The 18,733-nt window shown below is 43.2% G+C and overlaps 1 protein-coding gene across 1 annotated transcript; it reads left to right on the forward strand.

Annotated features, from left to right (window-relative positions):
* The first annotated feature begins 14,144 nt into the window (after window positions 1-14,144).
* On the forward strand, window positions 14,145-16,076 carry LOC139434562 (uncharacterized). Its single transcript, XM_071204515.1, has 2 exons — window positions 14,145-14,207; window positions 14,997-16,076. Exons 1-2 carry the CDS (start codon window positions 14,145-14,147, stop codon window positions 15,822-15,824), a joined length of 891 nt encoding a protein of 296 aa, XP_071060616.1. The 3' UTR covers window positions 15,825-16,076.
* The last annotated feature ends 2,657 nt before the right edge of the window (window positions 16,077-18,733 follow it).

Genomic DNA, 18,733 nt, shown 5'->3' on the forward strand with positions numbered 1-18,733 from the left:
TTGGGCCTCCGTCCCTGTTTAAGGAGAAATATGTTATATACATCAGCAAAAGGAAACCTTAAGCCATTAACATTTCACTCACATAATGCTGCATATAAATGACAGCTTAATTATTGAATTGAGCCGATTTGAATGTATTGAATTATTTATTACAAATACATTGTGACTGCCTGCCAAATGAATGATGGTGCCTTAGTTACATCTATATGTGGGAGGTAGCCTAGTTAAATGAACAAACACGTGGTTTCCAACCGAAATATATCCGATAAATAACGAATGCTGTGTGGACGCACGCTATTTATTGCAAATCTTGCCTTTAGTTGGGCATTTCACATGAACATTGTTAAGAAAATATAAAGCGTTCAATAACAGAAATATTTGAGTAGTGGGTTAAATAAATGTGAACAGATGTTGCATTATCGTAACGGTATCGTTGTAGGCATACAAATAACATTAAGTAATAGGTACTTACACTTGTGTTGTTTTTCTGCCGCCATGTCTTTCAAATGTGCCAGCTGCATGCTGGAGGCAGGCCTTTCAAACCGAGTGGAATCAAGGATGTATGCCTCAGCTGTGACTGAATGGAAATGACAATACATGAAACTGTAAAACGAAAAAAGCGAACATTAAAATGTTTCCAATAAAATGATTTGTGCCCACTTTGTTGTTCAGATATATCACATATTTGTAACTAAATGATACATTCATTGAAACAAAAGACGGTATAAACTGAGGAGTGAGTCCCGTGAGGTTCATGTGTTTTCTTCACTCCGCTGGGAAACTGCTCTCATGTCAAGAAGCATGAGATCAGTGCATGCGCTGCATCGTCCAATCAGTGAGCGATACACAGTAAGGGGGCGGGGCGAGTGTCTGAGGATTTAATCGGAGGCTGGTCTGGTGGTTCCTCCATTATCGCTCCTCGCTCCTCAAGATGGCGCAGACAAATCAACTTCCGGTGAGACCGAGACCGAGCAGCGAGGAAATGAAAATAGTCGACCTGAGACGGGGCCAGCGAGCACAGCAGCCAAGGTTACAGGTGCGCGTGCTCAGTCAGGACAGTTTGAACTGATACACTGGGTCAAAGTTATGGGCCTTGGAAAATACTTCCCCAACAATTAAAAGCAGGATTACCTTAATACTGGGAGGAGCGGAAATTGGAGGCTCCAAAGACAAATCCTAATTTTCCTCGTTTGTCACGCTTTGTTTCTGTTCATCAGGTTTGTAACTTTTTCTTATGAGAAATCGATAATTTTTTTCTCTACAAACACTTGCTAACTAGTATGAAATGGAGAAGCTATTCGATCGTAGCCAAGCTAGCGAAAGTAAAATGTGCCAGGTTGGTTGTCGTATCCTCCAATTTAAATGCTCCAATGTAGTGATATACATTATTCTTTCATATTCATGAGCATGCACATGATAACATATTTGTATTGACCTTAAGTTTATTATTTTCCTATACTATCCCACCATGTATCTACCCGTCCAAGAGCACATTCGCCATGTAGTGCTGGATAGACTGCCAAAACTGGCAACTCAGCAGTGAGTCAGTGTCGGGGGGGCAAGTTTAAATATCTTGTTGTCTATTTTTGCATCTGTATTTGTAGGCTATTAGAGCGAACATGTTCAGTGTTTTAATGGGTTATATGTAAAAGCCATGCTTGTTTTTATGTGTATGCACTGTATAATCATATCTATCACCCCTTTATTTAGCCTACTGCCATGCGAGCCACCAATTAAAGCTTGGTGAGCTGAAAAAAAATATCTCAAAGTTGAACACAACACAAGTCATTTTCACAACATAAATTACAATTTCGGTTGTCTCAAAGTTGGAAACAACTTTGACGCTGTGTCTCAATTCGGATCCTTTCCTTAGTACACTGCATGTTGTGAACACTTATGCAGTTTGTGAATTCTGACCGTGTATTTTTTTTTTTTTAATCACACAAAGATCACTAACTAGCTAGCTATAATCATACCAGTATAGTAAAGTACAGTATAGTGGACGTCACTTTAATAGTAAAAAAAAGTTTGATAGTTCTGGGTTTACAGGAAACACTGCAACCGCTGCTGGTAGCGTAGCTTCCGTTATGTAGCCAAGATGGCGGTTGTTGAGTGTGAGAAGTCCCCAGTGTTCCGACTCAACTTTGTTAGTGTTATGAGTGTACCATCCAGGTACTCAAACTGCATTTCGCCGTACGTCGCATACGGAAGCACTATTGCACTCAAAACGGCAAGTTTAAGAACAGAAGTACACAAACTGAGACACAGCATGAAAATATTTCTGTGACAACTGTACCAGCTTCATCTGTTTTCAGGACACACAGTGTTTTTTAAGCTCCATTACAAGGAGAACCTTATTGGAGAGTTTTCTCAACAATACCTTTGATTAGAGACCAGCTGTGTCCCAGGTAGAGTGGCCATCCACCAATCGGAAGGTCGGGGGTTTGATCTCCAGAGCTGGCAGGGATCTACATATTGAATTGTCATTTGGCGAGATACTGAACACCAGGGTGCACCCAATGGCGTAGCAAGTGTGCATATGTATATGTGTGTGTGTGTATCTCTCCTAAAGAGAGAGAGTGGCCATGTGAATGTGTTTGAAATTATGTTGTAAAAAAGCACTGACTTGTTGCAAAAACTAGTAAAATGTTATATAAATTCAGTCCATTTAAGACAGGGGTGCCCACACTTTTGAAATGACCAGCTCACCGAGATCTACCAACCCAAAATAAAATCCCAAATTGCAAGGGTTGCTGAATAACATTTAGCCATCAACTTTTAGATTTAGCTTGAGGTTGTTTTAGGCATGTGGAAACTAACAATGAAGACAATAAAGATGAATACTTGATTCAAAAATACATATATTATTAAATTAACTTAACAAAACTAACATTGCTTTTTATTTAAATTAAATAAATAATATTTCACATCAAAAGAAACAACGGTGTTTTAACAAATCGTATTAAATAATCTGATGACAGAACTGTAAACAGAATAGCTGAAACTTTAACATAATAAATAACTCGGTTTCCTCTAATCTTTAACCCATGTTTGTATAATGAGTTATCTCCGTGTGTTGCTGCTAGCATACATAATCAATCAATGTTTATTTATATAGCCCAATATCACAAATGTTACATTTGTCTCAGTGGTCTTCACAGTGTGTACAGAATATCAGTATGACAATACGACACCCTCTGTCCTTAGACCCTCACATCGTACAAGGAAAAACTTCCAAAGAAAACCCAGTTTAAAGGGAAAAATGGGAGAAACCTCAGGGAGAGCAACAGAGGAGGGATCCCTCTCCCAGGACGGACAGACGTGCAATAGATGCCGTGTGTAAATTGAAAAGATAACACATTTGCAACATAGGTAGTCCAAATGTTTGGAAATGCATGTGTGTATAATAGGAAGACGAATCCACGAGGACATCCATCCAGGACCTATGATCCAGGACCACAGCCATGCCTTCTTGCCCCTATGCAATATAGGGAACAATTTAAACATAAACTATCCTATGTGTCCTTGGGTGTTATGAAAGGCGGCCCCCTAACATAAATGTATTATTATTATTATTATTATTAAGAAGAACAACTTGGTGTGGTGTGGAGGGGATGTAGGAAGCAGGAGCAGGTGGGGAGAGATGGGGCTTCAAGGTTATTTGTTTTAAATGTGTCTTGGAGATAAGGACCAGCTGCACACAATAAAATCCAGTATAACACAAAACCAATAAGACACACGGTGACACATGGCACACCAACAATCAATCATCGTCCAGCCTCAGCTTTGGTATTCTTTCACAACCATGTTATGGGTTTATTAGACTGAGCAAACGTAAACATATGTGGGGAACATAGTGCTGCGTCTCATGGAACATGAAGATTTAATAAATACATAGTAGGTGGCGATATATGCTCCTAGTGGTAGCGATTCGCCATTAAACAAAGAAGAAGAAGAAACATCAGGGGGAAAGAGAGGGAGACACACAAGCACCCACTACGGCACGTAGCACATGTGCACACACACAGTTGGAGCTAATGCCCTTTGAAAAGGACTGTTTTTGTGAGCTTCTGTCTCATGCTGCCACTCTGTAAGCTCAGAGTAGTTGTTTTTGCAATGTGATGCAGCCTTAGCTTAAAAAACAGGGACACAACTAATGTCAACAGCGTATGGTGGTGACTGTCAATGCCATACTGTGTGTCGACAATGTGCTCCCCAAGCAAAAACACATCCTCTGGACCTCTCCTCTTCCGCACAATGTAGAGGACCTCTAGCAGTTTGATGGGCTGTGATCGTCTAGAACAGGGGTGGGGAACCTCCGGCCCCCGGGCCGTATACGGCCCGCGAGACCATTTGGTATGGCCCTCGAGGTAATTTATAAACACATGCAAAAAAGAAAAAAATTAATAATAAACAAGAATATAGTTTGAAAGGAGAGTGATTTGTAAAATATCCATAAAGAAAAAGTAAATCTGCTTACAGTTCCGTTTCATATGGGTGTTGAAATATGTTTCCATAGATCTCTTCATTTTGCGCTCAAAGTGCACCAGATTGATGCTTTTAACTTCAACATTTAAGAAAAAAAAAATCTTCCCGGGGGAGCATGCCCCCTGGACCCCCCTAGAGGAGGTTAGGTTCCCCCCCCACCCTCCCCACTTAAATCATGTCCACATGGATAGGAAACTAAATACATTTGCACATATCTTGTGTCCATATCTTTCTGTTTGGTGGTCATACCACACCGTGCTCGTGCATGCATGCGCGAGCCATGGTAAGATATCTGGATTAAGAGGTTGCTTTTTCTCTGCACAGCATGAAAGAAAGGCCAAATGAATGGGCTGTGATTTTTAAGCAGAGGTCAATAATTTGTACGGCCCTCGGAGGATGTTGAAAAAATTTAAATGGCCCTTGAGAGGAAAAAGGTTCCCCACCCCTGGTCTAGAATCTGCTGATGCCTGGCGAATTACCCACTCTGCTGCCCTGACAATAAACATTAAGGACATGTTGAGTGTTTAAAATGTGCTGTAATACACAACACATTATTTATTCCTAAACTTTCAGAAAGAAAATCTAAGGTGTGACATTTAATCACATATTTATATATCAATGTTATACACCTTGAATTGTTGTTGGCCAATGATACACATACCCTTTGAAGATGAGTTGGGAAGTTGAATATTGTTGGCACAACACCATCTTTAAGCCGGACAGTCTGCCCTGTCCGCTCTAAGTGCTCACGACAGAGCAGTGTCCTGTCACAGGAAACAAAACCGTCCCTTCTTAGGGCGAGTTCCCACTGCCTCCTCCTCTCTTTGGTTTAGGGAAACCTTAAAAACATGAGAAAGGTAGCCAGATATATAAATTATTGTCAACATGTTCCTCCCTTCTTTCCTTTAACATTAAGGGTAGGACAAAAATACACACCGAGATTATCATATTTTTGGTATGTATGTATGTATGTATGTATACTTTAAGAATAAGACAACCACACTAAGAGTAATAAAAAAGGTGTCCAAAAGAAACATTAAATAATTGTGTAGCAACATATTCTAAAGAGGCTGGGTCAACAACAATCTTGCAATACTATTATCTCACATAGCCCCACTGATCCTGTGTAGCAGGACTTGTAATGTACATACATCCACTAAGTAATTAACGATTATCTTAATTTTAGTCGTCATATTTTTTTTTATGAATGACTCGCGATCTACCAGCATTGCCCCCGCGGTCGACGTACTGGGCACCTCTGATTTAAGATGTCCCGCAGTAATCCAGGAGGAGCCTTCAGGGCCCCTTGGGTTCTTGAACTCCAGGGTCTTTTCCTTCTCTGCCAGCCTCGACCCTCTCCTCCCTCTCCTCCCTTTGAATCACCAACAACCTGCAGAATCTGCTGATCAGTGTGTTACTCTTCCCTCTCCCTCTATCTCTTGATATCTCTCTTGCACCTACATGTAAGTGTCTGCTTCACTTCACCTCCTCTGGCTCGTTCCTCCCTCTCCCTCCCTGTCCATGGGTCAGATGTCTTGCTTAAAGGAGTTTTAACCTTCCTCTGATCGGCCTTTCCCTTTGATTCCTCTTCTTCCTTTTGATTCTTTGATTCAATGCTGTTGAAGTTGGCCAGTGGGGGTAATATGAGGCAGCTGAGAGATTCCACCTGGTGTGTGTGTGTGTGTGTGTGTGTGTGTGTGTGTGTGTGTGTGTGTGTGTGTTGTGTGTGTGTGTGTGTGTGTGTGTGTGTGTGTGTGTGTGTGTGTGTGTGTGTGTGTGTGTGTGTGTGTGTGTGTGTGTGTGTGTGTGTGTGTGTGTGTGTGTGTGTGTGTGTGTGTGTGTGTGTGTGTGTGTGTGTGTGTGTGTCATACCGTTTGTAATGTTGAGTGTAAATGCATGAAAGAAGTAGCACAGATTTAAAATGTGTCTCTAACTTTTGCAGGGACTTTTAAACATAATGTGCGTGAAAGTGCAACACAGAGTCCTAGATAGCTGAGAGGAATAATTACAAAGAAAAGAGAGAATAGGAGACTTTATGAGAATGTGTTTCTGGAAGTCTGACGGAAATGACTCAAGGTGAGAAACATTAACCATTTCTTGTTCTCTTGGATTGGTTGATAAGTCTAGCAAAGCACAATATAAATAAACTCAATTTATTAATGTACTTCATTTTGTGTTTTTGTATAGTTTTTTCGAGCGTGTAAAACTAAAGAAAATACAAATGAAACAAAAGGTGATACAGACATGATACAGTACTATACAAATGCATGCAATAAGAAAACATTTAATTAATAATTGAATAAGCTGTAGTATCATTGTCTGATATCAATAAACAACAACGCTTTAGCTAATTACACGTCCGAAAAGGGGTCGGAAGAAGTTTACACTTATTTAATCCGACCCCTTCTCCCAAAATCTAAATTATTTTAATTTTTTTACATCTTAATATATATTAAAAGTGGGGTAGGTAATTTTGGAGCAACCAGATTGAGTGCGCTATAATTTGAAAATACACAGCCGGAACAAATCTACCACTTCCTCACAGAGCCCCTCCCCCAACACACACGAACGCGCACATGACCAATCAGGGCAGAGATAAGTTTATGCCCAGATGGAAGGCTGACAGGCAGGTAGGCCATCCAGTTACTTTAGCCGGCTCAGATGATTGGTCGTGCTTTTTACAGCGCTACGGCTTCCACAGATGGATTTTTTATGGTTTATTGTCAAAGCACTTCAGATATTCATTGCTATCGGGATGTTGAGAGCATTTCATGGAATATAACAAAACGTGTATCTCGAGCCGGTTTCTCAAACGTACCTACCCCTCCTTTAACATACAATATAAATGTATACTTATAATCTTGAATAATTTATATAATCATTCATATAATATATTGTCTATATACAGGCAAGTTAGGAGAATGGTCTCTATATATGCATACAAACACAAATTCATAAATAGAATACAAAATAAGAATATAAACAGCTATGGTTTAGCAGTCCCTGTACCTTGTGAGAAGTGTGTCTTGATACCTCTTTTTCAATGGTTGTATGTTTGGACATCCCTGTAGCTCCTCACTCACATTGTTCCAGATCTTCACCCCACAAACACATCTCTTTGTTGGGCGCACCCTAACATTAGTGAATATAAAAGAACCCCGTAAATAATAATTCCCTTGTCTTTCATTGAACATTATCTGAATATTCAAATTAATAATATACATATATAGTAATTTTGGAATTCAACAAGATCTGACAGTTTTAATAATTGTAGCTCTAAGAATAATGGGTTTGTATGATCCCTATAGCCGACATTTTTAATAAGTCTTATTGCTCTTTTTGTGTTTTATAATTACTGCCCCAAACCTCTGCACAGTAACTTAAATAAGGTAAAACCAATGAACAGTGAAGAATGTAGAGGGACATATGATCAAGAATCTGTTTTGCCTCGTTTAATATTGCAATGCTTTGGAATGAATATGTTTTATGTGAGGTTTCCAGCTCAGTTTCTCATCAATTGTGATTCCAAGGAATTTATTTTCTTTATCTCTCTCAATGTAAATCCCATCTATCTTAAAGCCCGCGAAATGTTCAAATTCGGCTCTGATCGTAGCAACATCGGGCCATTCGTGAGGCATCTAAAGCCATCGTATGACCGCCGGTGGAGTTTCTCAGGCTCCGGCAGCAACTTCGGGAGCGGTGGCAACATCTTTGGCATGGCAAAGCATTGCCGAAGGACCTTGAGAAGGTTCATTTTCGTATTGACTTCGTGTGTCCATGTTGCCCTTCGTAAGGCCATCGTGTAGCCATCGTTTCCCATGTGTCATGGTAACGTGGACATATACAAGGCTAACTCCCAAAGCTTCAATCACAATTCAGTTCCTGCAGAAGGGCATACGATGATGAGACAACAAGGAAACAGAAGGCAGCAGCATTGCTTCTTGTGATGCACCTCAGAGAACACGATGAGCAACTCTTACAGGTAAAAATTGTCTTATTTCACATTGTCATCTCTTGCTATTTGTGACCTGCTCAACAGTAGCAGTGATGACACCTGTATTAAGCAGGTGAAACAGGAGCATGAGGACACGGTGCGTGATGTTTCCTTGCAGGTCGCTTCTCTGGTTGTTTTATTGCACAACAAAATCATGTAAACAACCCAATGCGTGTTCTGTGAAACTGAAAAGGATATTACATTGTTTTCGTTACTTCCGTTGCAGTTGTATCGTACAACTGCCGCGGCGCCAGGATTTCAATTTCGGCTGGGCCTGTTCTAATAGATGTTTCTCGTTAACAAAAAGAAAAGAAAAATAAATACTTGCTCATCATTGTAGGCAACTGTGGAATGCATATTTCCTATAGTAAAGTCACTTTTTCTAAACCCTTCTCTTTTAAACATTTTCACTTCTAAGAAGCTTAAATATTATTTCAATGAGTGAAATTAAATGTTAACCTGTTAAGCCCCGAGCCTGTTTTTCAGGTCTCAGGCTCGAAAATAACATTCCCAGAACAAATGACCATATCTTCTAAAAGGGTTAAATTAATAATCTGTTTTCTCAAAGTAATGATGAACCTGTGAATTGGATGTAGAAGAGTCAGAATCAATATAGATGTTTTTATTTTAAAGAAAATTCAGATTGAATATAGTAAATAACTGTAAATTATAGTGTCCGGGCTAGGGGAACCAAAGGGAAGCGACCAGAGTGTAATTGGTAACAGTTATAAGTGGTTTTATTTATAACAGGAGATAGCAATCAGCCTGAAACAAACCAAAAAAGCCAAAACGGCTGGTCTAACCAGCAACACAAAGAGAACTCCAAACGAGAGTTGTAAAGCTTAGTCAGCGTAATGGGTAAAGGAGAAAACAAAACCTCACGTTAAACGTGGTACAAATAAAATGAGGAAGGAGCTAAGCTACCTGGGTCTAAGCTAACACAATACCACACTCCTTAGCACTAAGCAGTCTAACTAAGTACAGAGTTTACGAACACAACAACTGAGGTAACAAGAGGCTGGAGGCATCTGTCTTTCCACACAGAGCCTCCAAACTGATCTTCGTCCCCGTCCTTTGTACTCCTCCCCCGGATGACGTTCCGGAAGCGGGCGGAGATTGGATGACGTCACTCCAATCACCGTTTCGGACGTTGCGAGGGCGGGACGGCCAGTTGCATCAGGAGAACTGCGCTCATGCGCTCATTTACACACGTGTACACACACACACACACACACACACACACACACACACACACACACACACACACACACACACACACACACACACACACACACACACACACACACACACACACACACACACACACACACACACACACACCAGTCCCAGGAAGGCAGCGGCTGTAACAATAGGTTCCAATCTTCAGTGAAGCACCATAACAGGCAGAGGAGGGTAACTCCTTTATTATGTCATGCCTAAGACACTGATACAACGTTATTTAGAATCTCAACAAGTTGTTTACGTGGCTACTACATCGATCGGAACATAAATACTCCTCATTCCACAGAGTGCCATTCAATGTTCTCTAGAGCAGTGGTTCCCAGCCTAGGGGGTGCCAGGCCTCAGATGATTTGAGGCCAAATATCATATTTAGACTTTTTTTTTTACATATAATTGTAACGCAATACATTATTGTCACTAAAAGCCTTGTCTCTACATTACAAAAACATATATAAAAATAATTGATTTAGTATTAAAGTTAGTATTAAAGGCATAAAAAGACAGAAATGTATAATTCTTTCTTTAATAGAAACGTTTCTTCCGGCCGTAAAGTGTCCAAACCGGGCTTTTCTGGATAAGAGCATTTTTAAAACATACTGTAGTTATCGTCCATGCCGGTTCCAATCAATGGTAAATATGTCTTTAGTAATTATTTTTGTTTTAATGATTTAGTTTGTCTTGCACAATAAATTAACCTCTGTTTTTTCTGTTAGTTCACTAAATCACGCTTTGGTGGGTCACAATCTGCCTCACTGAAGCCACAGTTAGTGGCTAGGAAGTCCCCCAGCTCTTCCCCTCCTTCTCCATCCTCTGTGAGTTCTCCCTCTACATCCTCTGTGAGGACCTCCATGCCTGCTCCATCCTCTGTGAGGACCTCCATGCCTGCTCCATCCTCTGTGAGGACCTCCATGCCTGCTCCATCCTCTGTGAGGACCTCCATGCCTGCTCCATCCTCTGTGAGGACCTCCATGCCTGCTCCATCCTCTGTGAGGACCTCCATGCCTGCTCCATCCCCTGTGAGGACCTCCATGCTCTATCCTCTGTGAGGACCTCCATGCCTGCTCCATCCTCTGTGAGGACCTCCATGCCTGCTCCATCCCCTGTGAGGACCTCCATGCCTGCTCCATCCCCTGTGAGGACCTCCATGCCTGCTCCATCCTCTGTGAGGACCTCCATGCCTGCTCCATCCTCTGTCAGGACCTCCATGCCTGCTCCATCCCCTGTGAGGACCTCCATGCCTGCTCCATCCTCTGTGAGGACCTCCATGCCTGCTCCATCCTCTGTGAGGACCTCCATGCCTGCTCCCTCCTCTGTGAGGACCTCCATGCCTGCTCCCTCCTCTGTGAGGACCTCCATGCCTGCTCCATCCCCTGTGAGGACCTCCATGCCTGCTCCCTCCTCTGTGAGGACCTCCATGCCTGCTCCATCCCCTGTGAGGACCTCCATGCCTGCTCCATCCTCTGTGAGGACCTCCATGCCTGCTCCCTCCTCTGTGAGGACCTCCATGCCTGCTCCCTCCTCTGTGAGGACCTCCATGCCTGCTCCATCCTCTGTGAGGACCTCCATGCCTGCTCCATCCTCTGTGAGGACCTCCATGCCTGCTCCATCCCCTGTGAGCACTGCTGTAAACACCATCCTGGCAGTAGGCTCTGTGAGTACTGTGTCTACTCGTTTGTATGGCTCTGTTGTAAATCTAAATGTAGCCTTTATATATTCAACAGTTTGTTGTTCTCTTCCGAACAGAATGAGTCTGGAGGAGATGAGCCAGCCACTGCTGCTGCAGCTTCATTCTGGTTGCCTCTGGAAATGAGCAAGGCCATCCCTGTGCAGGACCAGAGGTGGATTTCCAACACCCTTTTTCATTCTGGCAAACTGCGGCCACATGTGAAGCTGTGGTACGAGCCTCCTGTCCCAGCCCTCATATACCACCAGACCCCGATGCCAGACCGCGTCTTCGCCCATCGGCTGATGGTGTGGATGCCCTACACCTGTGGAAGGTGAGGGTGTTCTGCCCAGCTTGTAGGAAGCAGCTGACGGGCGGGGGTGTCCATAGGAGGTCTCGGAAGGTCTCGGACATCGACAGGTATTACCTGATGGTGACAGAGACACTCAGGTGCAGCGTGTGTGTCCAGAACTTTCTGTCGACCAGTCAGACCGTGCGGGACCTGCCGCACGGCTGATTCTGACCCAAAAGTGAGTAAAGCCGTTTTTAAGAGATGGTGATTGAGAAGACTCAAACCACTGCAAAAAAATATATAGTCAACAATGGTATAGTACATGGAAATTCATAACATTGAATGCATTTCAAAAGTCTTCTTGATTAGTTAAATACAGCTGTGGTATTCAGGCTACATGATATCATCACTGTCTTATGGTGTCCCCTCCTGGTCCCAGCCCCGTGTAAACTATTTAAACTAGAAGGTCAAACTGATGTAAATGAACCTTGTGTTACATCTGATGCAATGGGTTTATCACACACTTCCTGTGTTTGGATAAACACATACAATGAAATGTGCATTTCAGGTATGCTTGTGACATCCGTGTCATTCGGTTGCTTCGGGAGAGAACACTCGGCAACAGCCCAGCACGTCTTGTGAAGCAGCTGAAGGAGAACCATGGGGAGGAATGGCTGAACCGGTTGGCACACTATCTTGGGGAGTGTGCTGACTTTGTGGCTCGGCCCAGCCTCTTCCCTGTGCTTTGCCAGGAGCCCCCAGAGCCCATCGACCTCCCAAGCAGTCGCTGGGTGCTGTCCGCGTACGGCAGAGATATACTATCCCGCATGGGCCACATCGAGGCGAGCATCACCTCGACATTTGGTTCCATCTTAAAGATGGACTCAACCAAAAAGGTAATATATAATGTGACTGTGTTTTCCATGTCCATGTATGTTATACTCTTCTATGCACAATCATCTTGTTCCGCAGTGATAACATTACAAATATTGTTTCTATTGTACATGTGTTCAGTGTCATCGATCTACATACATGTACTGCTATAGATCATTTCTGCTTTGACTTCCAGATCACAAAGAAGCTGGCTGGCCACGCCAAGGGGACAGCTCTCTGGGTGACCTCTATGGCAATGAGGTCGGCCAGATTGTGACAAGTGTCCTCACAGCACAGGAGGGGCCTGGACACGATGGTCTCTGGTGTGATGGAGCGGTATCGCCAGGCAGCTGTTCCACCCCCAGTGCTGCTGTGTGAGTGACGGGACAAGCATGCTGCACAGCAGGTTAAGTGATGGCCAGATCTCCACATTCGGCTGGACATCTGGCATTTCATGAGGAGGTTGGCTGTTGGCTGCACCACTGACGCTCATCCCCTTTACCCCACCTTCATGGGCTGCCTGTATCTTTGAGTGGGACGCAAGGGACCTCACTCTGTTGCGGCAGGTACAGAGGGCGCTACTCGTGCAGGAGGGTGCCAGGTCTTACTGATCAGATGGTGGACGGAAAGATCAGTAAAAAGGAGCTGAGCCTGTACTGCCGCAGGAGGTCGCGTGGGGAAGTGGCCACTATCAGCCTGCTTCCTGCCTGCTTCCTCCTCCCTGGTTGCTGCCTCCTCCCAGCCTGCTGCCTCCTCCCAGCCTGCTGCCTCCTCCCTGCCTGCTGCCTCCTCCCTGGTTGCTTCCTCCTCCCTGGCTGCGGCATCCGCCCATGCTACTGACTCCTTGCACCCTTGTGCCTCCTCTCTAACTGTTGCTCCCTCTCTGCCCTCCCTGTCCGCTGCCTCCTCTCAACCTTCTGCCTCCTCCCAGGCTCCAGCCTCCATGCCTCAGCCAGGTGTCTCTTCAGCACTTGATTCTGCGCCTCCTGATGAGTCTGGGGTATATAAATCAATATGCAATTATGTGTTTTAGCTGTGGTTGTCCTTTTTCACTGTCCTCACATTCTTTTTCTCTTTTCTATATGTTGGCAGGCTGTGGATGACTCTGGCATGGCAGGCATGGACCGAGTGGACAGCTTGGCAGAGTGTCTGGTGGAGCTGAGAAACCAGCTGACTATGGTCCTAACAAACCAGCAGGTCAGGATCATGAACAGTCAAGCTGCTTTTCCTCTGTGCATATCCAAGTTCACACTTTGAGATATTCGTGTCTCATGTGCTGTGTTCTCCCTCTCTCAGGTGAGTTGCTCTGTGGCAGAACCTGCTGGACTACGATACGCAGAGGGTGGTTTGTGCTGCCAGACATCAGAGCAGGCTGAACACAGGGCGGTCCAGGTCTCCTAAGAAGAGGCAGGAGTTCACTCCAGGAGTTTGAAGAGGCATGCTCTCACCACCACGGCCCCACTTGCACAGTGGCCAGATTGCTGCCGCCTGATTGAGGCGATCTTTGTCAGGCTCTGTGTAATCCACCGTCCAGGAAGAGAGGGACTGGCACAGTGTGAAGATGGGATCTCATCCTGGAGGACTACAGGAAAATGAGGCGCCGCATGCTGTCCAATGGGACAGTGATGCAGCAGACCACCCTGCAGCTGGTGGACGTGAGCCACACCACCCGGTGCAGTGCACAATAAGAGGGTGGAAAGGGAAGACAATGCAGTGGTGTTGCAGGGGCTGGTGTTGCCTAGCCGCCTGTCTGTGGCATCTGACCCTCTTCCCCCTGCCAATGTTCGCCCCCAGCCAGGTGTTGCTTACCATTATTATATGGCTTAGTTGAATACTCGATTCTGATTGGTCAATTCAGAACACGTGACACGTTGTTAATCCAGTAGTACAGACCGCTGTCAAGGACTTATTGACCGTTGTTAAGGACGCTCACATCTGCACAAAGAAGTCAGTTCGATTGAACTGTATACAGTTTGCTTTTCGAACTGACAAGACAAGAGACGCTCTAACTGTTTCAAATGTAACAGTTTGAAAAGCAAGCAAACTGTCTGATTGTCCTTAGTTTTCCGCTGTCGTGTGAGAGCAACATGGAGGATTTTAACATTACTTTTAGTAATGTTAAAATTAGTGATTGAGGAACCTATTGCGGTGAGCATGTTGTAACTTCCGGTTGTTGTTGTTGTCATCTCCGGGTATCCCGTGTGCCTGTTCTGTTGCTGATAGCTTATTAACTTAACTTAATCGATCGTTTTAAAACTCTTGATCACGGCAACTGCCTGACGTTGTAATCACACGTTACTACAGCTTAAGCACTCACAACTCTCCTTCTCTTAGCGACTGTAACTGTAACTCCACAGTTGCCTACACTCTTTTCGGGTTTGCTAACGGTAGCTACTTTAGCTTGATAGCTAGCCATGACTCTTTCCCCACCCTCGGGTGCTATTTCCTGCTCTTCCTGTCTCATGTTTGGTTACTTCCCGGTCTCCTTTACTGGTAAGGATACATGTGTTAAATGTAGTATAGTTGTTAGGTTGGAGGCGGGAATCATAGCCATAGAAGCCCGGCTCCGCATCTTAGAAAGTAACTCGGCTAAAGTAAAGCCCATGTTAGCATGTGCGGACCGGCAAAATGTAGCTCCTCTTAGCCGTCCCCCGGCAACTCCCGAGCAGCAGGGAGGCTGGGTGACTGTTCAGAAGGGGCATAACGCGAAACCCGCAGGTCCCCACCAACCCGTTCACGTATCTAACAGATATTCCCCACTCAGCGAGACACCCGCTGAGAAGCCAACTCTGGTTATTGGTAGCTCTATTATGAGACACGTGAATTTAGAGACCGAAGCCTCCACAGTCACATGCATTCCGGGGGCCAGAGCGGGCGACGTTGAGGCGCATCTTAAACTGCTGGCTAAAGCTAAACGTAAATACAGTAGGATTGTTATTCACGTCGGTGGTAATGATGTTCGTTTACGCCAATCAGAAAGCACCAAAGTTAATGTGGAGTCGGTGTGTAGTTATGCTAAAACAATGTCGCACACCGTAATCTTCTCTGGTCCCCTCCCCAATCTGATCAATGATGACATGTATAGCCGCATGTCATCGTTTCAGCGCTGGTTGTCTTGGTGGTGCCCAGCAAACAATGTGGGCTTCGTAAATAATTGGACAGCCTTCTGGGGAGAACCTGGTCTGATTAAGAGAGACGGCATTCATCCTACTTTGGAAGGTGCAGATCTCATTTCGGCAAACATTTCAGGGCTTTGTGGACGTAATCCATGACAAACTGGAGTTGAGACCAGGAGGCGGAGTCGCAGTCTTACACGCTTCTCTGCGCTCTCTCCTAGGCAGTCATCCATAGGAATCCCGAACCCAATAAAATACCCAATATTAGCGGTGTGTGTGTCTGCCCAAGGACAATTTAAGGTAAAACCTAATAGAGGTGTCATACATAATAACCTAATAAAAGTAAATGTAACAACTACTACAGTGCAACAAAACAGGAAGATTAAATGTGGTCTCTTAAACATAAGATCTCCAGCATCTAAAGCAATATTGGTAAATGATTTAATATCAGATTATAATATTGATATATGCTGTCTCACTGAAACTTGGTTGAGACATGAAGAATATGTCAGCATAAATGAGGCCACTCCACCCAGCCATATCAACACTCATATTGCTCGAGGCACGGGCCGAGGAGGTGGAGTTGCAGCAATCTTTGACTCAAGTTTACTTATCAATACTAAACCAAAATTAAATTATACCTCCTTTGAAAGCCTCGTTTTTAGTCTTACGCATCCGACCTGGAAAACTTTGCAGCCAATCTTATTTGTTACAGTGTATCGTGCACCAGGTCCTTATTCAGAATTCTTATCAGAATTCTCTGAGTTTTTATCAACTTTGGTTCTTAAAACAGACAAAGTAATTATCGTAGGTGACTTTAATATTCATGTTGACGATGATAAAAATAGCCTTACTGTTGCATTTAACTCTATATTAGATTCTGTTGGTTTCTGGTTGGTTGAGTGTAAATAAACCAACCCACTGCTATAATCACACTCTCGACCTTGTTCTGACTTATGGTATTGAAATTGAGCAACTATTAGTCGAACCGCATAATCCTGCTTTATCCGACCATTTCTTAGTAACTTTTGAAGTGCTGTTAATAGACTACAAAGCATTAGTCAAAAGCTCTTGCAGCAGAAACCTATCTGTTAGTGCTATAGCCACATTTAAGGAAGAGATTCCACCAATACTTAACTCGATAGCATGTCTGCATGTAGGGGAGGAAACTTATACAAAATGTACACCACCCCAAATTGATCATGTTGTTGATAGTGCTACAGATGCGCTGCGAATAAAATTAGACTCTGTTGCTCCTTTGAAAAAGAAGAAAATAAAACAACATAGATTAGCTCCATGGCATAATGCCGAAACCCGCAAAATAAAGCAAAAGTCGAGACAACTTGAGAGGATATGGCGTTCCACTAAACTTGAAGAATCTCGTTTAATTTGGCATATTACTCTCAATGAATATAAGAAAGCACTGCGTAAAGCGAGAGCAGCCTACTACTCTTCATTAATAGATGAGAATAAGAATAATGCAAGATTTATTTTCAGCACTGTAGCCAGGCTGACAGAGAGCCACAGTTCCATTGAGCCTTCTATTCCCATAGCACTCAGTAGCAATGATTTGATGTGCTTTTTTAACGATAAAATTGTTACTCTTAGAAACAAAATTAATGACCTCTTGCCTTTGACCAGTATAGTGTTATCAACAGCTCCCGGAAACGTAAGTTTTAATATTACACTAGATAGTAAACTAGAATGCTTTTCAGCCATTAACCTTGAACAATTACATTCAATGATTCTCTCTTCTAAACCATCAACGTGCATGTTAGACCCAATTCCAACTAAGCTGTTGAAGGAAGTTTTTCCATTAATTAGCACTTCTTTATTAAATATTATGAATATGTCTTTATTATCAGGCTATGTTCCACAATCACTCAAAGTAGCAGTGATAACACCGCTTCTTAAAAAGCACAACCTCGATCCAGAGGTTTTAGCCAACTATAGACCTATTTCTAATCTTCCCTTCCTCTCAAAGATTCTTGAGAAAGCGGTCGCAAAACAGTTGTGTGATTACTTAAAAAACAATGATATATTTGAAGATTTTCAGTCTGGCTTTAGAACACATCATAGCACAGAGACAGCTCTGGTTAGAGTCACAAATGACATTCTAATAGCCTCAGACAAGGGACTTGTCTCTATTCTTGTGTTGCTCGATCTCAGTGCTGCATTTGAAACTATCGACCATGATATCCTATTGCAAAGACTAGAGCACTTAGTTGGCATACAGGAAACTGCTTTAGGCTGGTTTAGGTCCTATCTATCTGAACGCTCTCAGTTTGTACGTGTCAACGATGAATCTTCCACGCAAACCAAAGTTAGCCATGGAGTGCCACAGGGCTCAGTGCTCGGACCTATTTTGTTCACATTATATATGCTTCCGTTAGGCAATATTATAAGGAATCATTCTGTAAACTTTCATTGTTATGCGGATGATACTCAACTATATTTATCAATCAAGCCTGATGAAATTAATCATCTAAATAAAATTCAAGACTGCCTTAAGGACTTAAAAACGTGGATGACCTTAAACTTTTTGATGTTAAACACGACCAAAACTGAAGTTATTGTACTTGGCCCGAAGAATCTACGAAACAAATTATCTAAAGATATACTAACTATGGATGGCATTAATTTGGCCTCCAGTGAGACTGTAAGGAATCTTGGTGTTATATTTGATCAGGATTTATCCTTTAATGCCCACATAAAATCAATTTCAAGGACCGCCTACTTCCATCTACGTAACATTGCAAAAATCAGGCATATCTTGCCTCAAAACGATGCAGAGAAACTAGCCCATGCATTTGTTACTTCTAGGCTGGATTATTGTAACTCTTTATTATCAGGGAGTACCAAGAAGTCAGTCAAGTCGCTTCAGCTGATTCAAAATGCTGCGGCTCGTGTACTAACCAGAGTTAGGAAAAGGGACCACATTACTCCTGTTCTGGCTGCCTTACACTGGCTCCCTATAGAACACAGGATAGAATTTAAAATTCTTCTTCTCGCTTACAAAGCCCTTAATGGGCAGGCGCCATCTTACCTTAAATAACTCATTATAC

The sequence above is a fragment of the Pseudochaenichthys georgianus genome, chromosome 10 (assembly GCF_902827115.2).
Source record: "Pseudochaenichthys georgianus chromosome 10, fPseGeo1.2, whole genome shotgun sequence".
Classification (NCBI taxonomy): Eukaryota; Metazoa; Chordata; class Actinopteri; order Perciformes; family Channichthyidae; genus Pseudochaenichthys; species Pseudochaenichthys georgianus.